The 8,789-nt window shown below is 37.3% G+C and overlaps 1 protein-coding gene across 1 annotated transcript in view; it reads left to right on the plus strand.

Annotated features, from left to right (window-relative positions):
* The window catches only part of STXBP6 (syntaxin binding protein 6), a 127,888-nt gene extending 122,595 nt beyond the window's left edge, over window positions 1-5,293 (plus strand). The window contains exon 6 of the mRNA XM_082058392.1: window positions 2,172-5,293. Within this exon, the coding sequence (XP_081914518.1) occupies window positions 2,172-2,195 (24 nt within the window). The 3' untranslated portion in view covers window positions 2,196-5,293. The remainder of the gene's footprint in view (window positions 1-2,171) is intronic.
* The last annotated feature ends 3,496 nt before the right edge of the window (window positions 5,294-8,789 follow it).

An 8,789-nucleotide genomic window follows, 5' to 3' on the forward strand; every position in this document is an offset into this window, starting at 1 on the left:
TCTCCTTCTATGACAAAGTGACTTGCTCGGTGGATGAGGGAAAGGCTGTGGATGTTGTCTGCCAACACTTTAGTAAAGCCTTTGACACTGCATCCTCCTGGAGAAACTAGCTGCTCATGGCTTGGATGGACGTACTTGTTGCTGGGTAAAAAACTGTCTAGGTGGCTGGGCCTGAAGAGTTGTGGCAGCACTGCAGGCTTGGGAAAGCATGCCTGGAAAGCTGCTTGGCAGAAAAGGATCTGGGGGTGTTGATTGACAACTGGCTGAACATGAGCCAGCAGTGTGCCGAGGTGGCCAAAAGGCCAACAGCATCTTGGCTTGTATCAGGAATAGTGTGGGCAGCAGGATCAGGGAAGTGATTATCCCCGTCCTCTGCACTGATGAGGCCGCACCTTGAATCCTGTGTTCAGTTTTGGGTCCCTCGCTACAGGAAAGACATTGAGGTGCTGGAGAGAGTTCAGAGAAGGGCAATGAAGCTGGTGAGGGGCCTGGAGCACAAGGGGTTCTGGAGCAGTTGTGAGGGCTGGCTGAGGGAACTGGGGTTGTTTAGCCTGGAGAAAAGGAGGCTGAGGGGAGACCTTATCCACTCACTACAACTACTCAAAAGGAGATTGTAGCATGGAGGGTGTTGGTCTCTTCTCCCAAGTATCAAGAGATAGGATGAGAGAAACTGGCCTCAGATGGTGCCAGGGGAGAATTAGTTTGGATATTAGAGAAAAATTCTTCATGGAAAGGGTTGCCAGGTGTTGGAACAGGCTGCCCAAGGAAGTGGTGGAGTCACCATCCCTGGAGGTGTTTAAAAGGCATGTAGATGTGGTGCTTAGGGACATGGTTTAGTGGTGAACTTGGCATTGTTAGGTTTACAGTTGGACTCGGATAATCTTAAAGGTCTTTTCCAGTCTAAGTGGTTCTATAATTCTACTTCAGCTACATGTCAGGTTCTGCCATCTTTAAAAAACACCTTAGTCACATGATGGGGCAGGGTGGGGAAACCACTGCCACTTGTTTTGCTCCAGAAACAGTAGCAATCACAGAGTGATTCTGTTTTGGTTATCAGAGTTTATTGAATGAAAGCATATAGCTCTATTTAGTTGTGGAAAGGCTGGAACTTAGTTGAGGGTATCTATCAAATCCTCCTTATTACATCTTCTCCACCTTCTTTGTTTGCCTCTAAAAAATTCCTTCTCCGTGTTGGTGACTGCATAAGAGCTCAGAGTTATGGATTCTATATAATAAAAACTTGTTGGAGTTGGCTGCTAAAGAGAGATTTTTCTGAAAAATATCTTGTCATTTGAGGGGAGAAAGAAAAGTGCTGTTTGGAGTTCTTTCATGCCGAAGTGCCCTTCCAGTTTATCTCTACAAATCATAATTTTTAAAATGGCATATTTATGACCAAGTTCTTGAGTATAAAAGGCTTACATCGATTAAATTTGAGTCATTTATTGGTCCTCATTTCACTGGCAGCAAATGAGGAAATGTTAACTCCCCCAACCAGTTCCTGCTATCTAGGTTACTTCCTAGAGGATTTACTCATCTCATCTTTGTTAGCATGCTATTATCTACAGATATCATTTCTTTATTATACACAACCTAAAAAAAGTTCCTTGCCTTGTTTGGCAAAGTCAGTTTGTCTGTACTTTTTATACAGTATTTAACTACTTTAGTTCTTTCTTCTCCCTCTCATTCCCAGTTTTAAGTCAATTTTTGGATTATTTGAAATTTAAATAATCAGTAATCACAGAGGCAGAAAGGCAATCAGTCCTTAATTTTTCATCATTATGTAGTGGCAGAGCTGCTGAACAGGTGTTTTAAATTACTTGTCTAGAATTTCTGATTGTATTTAACAATCCAAATCACTAGGTCTAAATGTATGTCTCTGTTTCTAGTGTCTTGGTCTAGCCCTCCTCGTAGGTACCAGAATACCAGAACATGGGGAAATGCAGCTATGAAGCAGATAAAGCTGCCTCCTCAGGATACCAAAAGGAGACTTTGACTATCTGCCACAGTAAAGGGAACAGCTGCGTAACTGTGTGCAAGGAAATCAGAGATTTAAGGCATCTTTTGGATAATTCAGTTTGCAAACTCTTCTGATCCAGACTACCCTCATTAGCTTGATATAGCTATCGTTACATGTGATCTCTCTTTAATTCATTTTTTTGTTTCTTTTTCAGCTTGCCATGAAGCACAAATGCTGAGATACTGCCCAAAGCTGAAATTTTCCCAAGAGAAACTGAAAAGGCTACATTCAGCAATTTTTACAGGAGGTCCAGACTTCTGTGTATTTTTTTTCTTCCAGTTCAGTGGAGATGCATTCTTTCAGTTTCTATGCAGGAAAAAGTGTTGCATTTCTACCTTTTTGACTTACTTTTGTTGCTCTTTTGTAATACTGCTACACAGTCCTGCAGTACTTTCTATCTGTATTTCAGTTGTTACAGGAGTCAAAGCAAACAGGGGAACTGGACCAAATGACAAACTGATCGGGATTAAAATAGTAATATTCTTCCCCAGCTGTACAGAAAATGAGTTAACTGGTTGTGTGGAAATAAAATCCAAAGAAGGGGGGTATACTTTTCTTCATTTTATGTAGCATCGGCAGAATGTGAATGTTGGAATTAAACACCTGTGGTTGTAATTACAGTGGAGAATAGGCTGCTTTGTCCTGGGAAATGGAAAAACTTGTTTTTTCTGCCCAACGTAGGAAGTTTTGCATGTGCCATCACCAGCATTCAAAGTGCATATCTGAATTCCATAGGGGAATCTGTTACCAGTGCTGCATTTTGAATATGCCTATTTTCTCTTCCAGACTGATCATTTAAATAGTATAATGAAACCTACAGCATGTATGCTTGAGTTTACAAAACTGAGGATAAAAGTAATTTTTACATCCATACACGTATAGCTGTGCCTCAAACACAATCTAGAATTTAGCAATCTGGTATAAAATAACATTTTCTTTTCTTTTTGCCTGTGATTCCATGGTTAAAGGCCTATGTAAATGAGAATGCAAGGGCCTGGGAAAATGAGAATGCACTATTTTTCATGTCGTCTGTTTTTCATAAATTCTACAGAAAGAATTTTTGGGAACACTTCAGAAATTTGTCTGATTAGAATGACTTTTTTTTTTAGCTAGTCATCTGATTTTTAAAATAGAGGCTTTCAAAAAGCATGTCTTAGTGCACCAGAATCATAATTTATAGTTTGGGTCTCAGTTTTCAATATATATTGTCACTGGAAGGGTGACTCTACTTCGTTCTGTGTTCAGTATATGCAATATGTGCACTGTATTCCCTCACAAAAATAAGTAGGTTACTCTTTTTCTTCACAGCTGTTTTCTTTTTTAAGATGTTCTAATATGCTTCTAGAATGAAGGAAAAAAAAATTTAAAAAAAGATGCTGCACTTTTTATTTTAAACCAGTAAGCCAGATACAGAAATCCTAGAAGTTTCAGCCTTCATCTTCCAAAGATGCCTGCTCTTAATTTTTGTCCTCATCTTACCGAAAAAACAGAAAGCTGGCATTATATGAATGTACTGTAGTTTTCATTTTCAATGTAGAATAAGATTTTTGCATTATTAATGACACTAAACAGCGTAAAATCCTCAGAGCAGTGTTTGCAAGAGGGATAAAAGCTTTTGTAGTAATTGAGAATATTTTAGTTACTGCAAGCTGAAGTAACTGAAGATCTCTTAGAAATATTCACTCTGTAGAAAGGTGCTTGGCATTCTCATTTGAACTAAGGGCACTGTCTAGTTAAGTGATTCCATTCAGACATTACATCTGGGGTTTTTTCCTGCAATTCAAATTTGTTTTGTATGAAGCTTTTTATTTAATATCACACTGGGAATTGAGAGAAGGGGTATATTTGTCATCTGTGTAGTACCATACGATCATTGAGATCTATTTATTATCAGCTCTAACAGCTACTGCATCCAGCATCAACAACTGAAAAGGAATTTGGCCACATCTGTTATAAATCAGAACAGGCTCATTAACGACATGGGTTCTGAACATTCCATTGGGCTGCATACAATTAATCCTTGCCCAGGAAACATCAGTGGCTTTCTGCAGGCTATTGTAACAACTATGGTATTTCTGCAAATTAACCAGGAAGACAGTCCCTCATTAGAAATTAAACTGCTAGAGACAAAATGTTAGGCTATTTTTTAAAAATAGCTGCATTAGAAATCAAGTCAGAGAGTACATTTTTGACCACATAGCTGTATTCTGTCATCATCTTTTCTACTCTTACCTTTTTAACTGTATTCTGCTGCTGGCCTCACAAGTCTTTCTCTTGAGAGAAAGAAGGAATAGGTTTTGAACTGCTGCCATCTAGCTGGCCTTCTAAGCTTGTCAATAATTTAGAAGAAATGTCTAAAGCCCAGATCAGATAAACCTGAAAAGAATGAGTTGTCTAAATTCAGATAAAAAGTCATAGGTTTTCAGGTGTTTACATGAATATCAGCTGGACAGGACAAGGTTACAGTTGCACTGCTAAGTTCCAGACCTTTTGTGAGTTGAACTGTTCTATAACATTACTTCAGTCTCACTGACAGTTTTTCAGCATTCTTTTATATTCTCCAGTTAAGGGTATTGTGTTATGTATCATAACTCAGGATTTTATCCAACCATGAAAAGCCACTTACTGTGGGAATTCTAAATCACCTAGTGTTATCGAAAGAAGGAAATTCAGTTTGTCGATGTGTTTACTTTGTTCTTGCTGTTCATTAAACTACAAGTTTTGGTAGATTTTAGAAAAAAAAAAATCAGAGGTGTATAAATGTCTATCCAAAGGTATATCTTATAGCATTGTAATTTCTTCTGGAACTTAGCTTGTAGTATGTACAACCTATTATTATTAGATAGTCATGTACATAACATATACTATAATTCAGGTCAATGTTTCATATGAAGGAATGTATTTGTAAATTGTAACAACATCAATAGTTTCTTTATCTTTTTAAAGTTCTGCAAAGAATAAAAATAATGTATTGTTAGACTTGAATACTGTACTGCAAACTCTGTCTTAAAAGGCTACTTTTGTGTCTAGCAAAAGTTGTGCATTATGTGAAATATTAACAAAAATGTGCTATCTAAAAAGTGATCTTAAAGGTAGGTAGGTTTTGCCATGTTACGCCAAAATTGTAACACTCGCTGGTATCTATTGTAACCAATTCCTCGAAAGTTCTCAAAGATGTAGAAATTTTGTGCCATTCTGGGGGAAAAAAAAGTGGGACCTGCTCTCTTGAGTCACTACTGGAAACCCTGATTTTGTCATTAAATACTTTAACTGTGATGAAAATTGTCCTTGGATTATTTGAGTTGTCTGTTCAAAATATAAATAATTTTTAAATCACATTTTTATATTTCACTCTAGCGAAACTCAATTAAAAATTAGTTTCCACTGTAGTGATGAAAACTTTCTCTAGAAAGAATACTATTAAAAAAAAAAGTAATGGGAACTAGGTTGAAGGATTTAATGTCCAGGCAGATTCCAGACAACAGTTAACACAGGTTTAATTAGCATCCTGCCTAAAGGCTGTATGGGTTGAAGACAACTTCTGTGTTAATTTGCTTTCAATTTGCTATGAAATTCGTATTTTCCAATCATTATTATATTCTTTTAGCCATCTAATTGTATTGATACTTTATAATCAAAGCAAAAACAATTTTAATTACCCTATGGGAATAAATCTATAAAGGTAAAATTCTTCTACACACAGTGAAGCAATCCCTTATGTTCAGATGAGGCCTCCTTGCAGAATCATATGGAATATGAAATGACTTTGTTGCCATCTCTTTTTTCAGGCTTAAACCTGTTCCCCAAAATCCTAATCTGTTGTCAACTGGTTAAATTACTTTAGTTACTAGGTAGATCTTACTAGAATGCATGTCATCCATCTGACATTGAATGCCATACATGTCCAATGCCCAAACTGCATGAAACTCTTAGTAAAAGAAACAGATTTCTGGTGGATCAGAAGTAAACTTGATTAGAACAGCGTTTTCGTGTAGTTTATGCATAACACTTTGGCACTTTTTTTCCATTGGTATTGTACATTTACCCTGTAAGAACAGAAAATGTTTGGTTCATTTTCTGAGCATTTTTTTTAATCAATTTCATCGCATTGGCATTTTTATTTTAATCTTGCGATTTTCATAAATCATCAGCCTAATCTGCTGTGTATAATTTATGATAAAGATGATGGGGGCTTTTTTAATGATCTTTGAGTCATGGAAGAGGTTCAAACATGATTGTTTACTGATTCAATCTGTTAGGATTTATAAGTAAAAGATACGCTAGTGTGTTCAGTCTGTTGGAGAATCTTGTTGCAGTCACACTCTTGAAGGCCTAACATTTGATTGAGAAAATGAAACTAAGAAGCCCATCACCTTCAGCTGCAAGTCACAATATCACTACTTCAAGTAGTGAGAAGATCAGTAGACCTACGCAGTACTCACTAAAGATTGCAATGTCTCAGGATAAAAATTGCTTTATTTTTTTTCAAAATTATTGTTCCTTATGGAAGTGGTCAGCTACTAGGAGGTTAACGACATGAACTTATATAAATATTAATTTTTCCAACAATGATGAAACCTCAGCATCCATTTCATAGCATATTTTTTCGGCTGGGTTTGTACATCATCTGGAAGCACTTATGGTAATATATGTATGTTGCAATTATACTTTTTTATTATCATTTGAGTTATTACATCTTTTTGCCTGTTGTCACCTCGTGCAATCCAAATTGTGATAGTATTTCTTAATACATAATAAACGTGATGGTGACTAGCTTTGGTAAAGGTTGACAAGGAATTACAAGACAAAAAAGTAATTTGCTATTTATTTTCGCAATGCCTGAACAACTCTAAATTGTGCGTAAAGATCCTGTTACACAGAAACATAGTAACATGGCAGATTATCAGTGTTAATGCCAAGTATTAAGTAAAAAAAAAACCAAACGTAAAAGTGAGCCCTGTGATGATGCAGCTCCCAGGGAAGAGGACAGCAGTGGTGGAGCGCTTGCCATGAGTGTTTTCTCACAAATGGGTAGGGAACCATCTACAAATTTAGCAGCAAATTCTAGCAAAATTTCTTCAGGATAGTCCTGAGGGGGTTTAAACCCACTGAGTACCCTTGGTTTTTCTACCTTACCTGTTCTGTCACTTCCCCAAGTGCAGCTGTTCGGCATTTCAAACAAGCTGAAACCAGGTCTGTTAAAGCACTCAAACTACACGACAGGTTCTGTTCTTCACTGAGGCCATGAACAATTGCAGAGCTGCCAGTTTCTGACTTAAATAATAGGTGTACATATAGGATCATTTGTTAGACAGCTGGCTGAGAAAGGTACCATTTATCTGCCAGGCAAGGGCTCGTTGCTCTTAGCATGAGGATGCTTCATGAGGAAAGCATCATTAACTGTTTGCTATTGCTAATTACCTCAACTTAGGAAGTGTTACATTAAAATCCTTTTTTCCTGAAGTCTCTATTCTGTATGACATTCTCTGCAATGGCACTGGAAGTGGAAAAGTAAGTGGGAAGGAAGAGGTTATGTGTTCATGTTCGTTGGCTGGGTATGCTTCATACAATCCTTTTCTCTCTCTCGGCCTGGCACGGTAAATGTGCAAGTTTATTTATGGCTTTCCTTACTACCCCAACTGTCTTTCCTAGTTCCCACTCCTGTACAGTCTTTCCACATTTGGTATAATGTGTTTGCTCTTATTACTCATAAGTCCATCATCATAAGAGATTGCTCCACAGTTAAGCTCTCGGGATTTTTTAAGGCCAACATGAAGTATGATCTTTGGCCCTTACACTTTGAACAGCTCCTGTTGCGTTATTTATCAGCTGAAGTTTCTTACTGTTTGTTGATGAAGATGTAGATGTGCACTGCACATAAAATGAGGATATTTCACGTCACAACAGCAAAGTTTTAGTGAAGGTTTTTCAGCATATCTGAAAGGATTTGAGAGAAGATTTAATAGAAATTCATAGTGCTAGATCACCAGCCTAGTCTTCCTTAATTTTGCTAAAGATTTTTCTCCAAAGTCTATGCTGAACCTGTCATAATGCAAGGTATCTATCTTGAATGTAGATATCTTCACCCTTCCATAAGAATACAAAGAGGAATATCAAATTTCTTTCATACAGGTATAAACTAAGGCATAGAAGTAAGCAATTTACGGTAAATTAATGGGCAACAATAGAATGGAGGTCTGAGAATATAAACCCCAAATCTCTTCATTCCTAGTAGAAAATATCAGGATCATAATGGAAACATTTTTAATTTATCATTTTGTTAAAAGCATCAGAAACAAAAGTAGGCTTCTGACATTTTTTTTTACCTTCCCAGTCTAGCAATATGATATCTTTCACGATGTACAGTATACAGTGCCTGCGAAGCCCAATCTGATGTTGCATAATATATCTCCTTGCTTCTCTACTTGGACTTTACAAGCACTGCAAGAAGCTGTCAGCTTTCAAGCCGAATGCATTTGTATCAATGCAATGAAAGAACCCAGTTTTTAAGTTTTTTTGGGTAACGCTGTGTTTGTCTGCCTTTTGACAAAGGCTTCAGCAGCTGTGAGGAAAAAATGTCTGTTGCCTTGTGCTTAGACAGTTCTTTGACATTCTCTGGTCTAGTGTAAAGGACAAAAGCATCTCTGTGTCAGAGCCCCACAGAGTGCCTTGTCTGTGCCAGCTTTTGTTAAGCTGCCCTTTTGAAACACACGGAGTCTCCCTCCTAAAAGTGTGAAGTAATTCAAGGAAAAGAAGATAAATCCTAATAAAG

The sequence above is a fragment of the Streptopelia decaocto genome (genome assembly GCF_964273445.1).
Source record: "Streptopelia decaocto genome assembly, chromosome: 7".
Classification (NCBI taxonomy): domain Eukaryota; kingdom Metazoa; phylum Chordata; class Aves; order Columbiformes; family Columbidae; genus Streptopelia; species Streptopelia decaocto.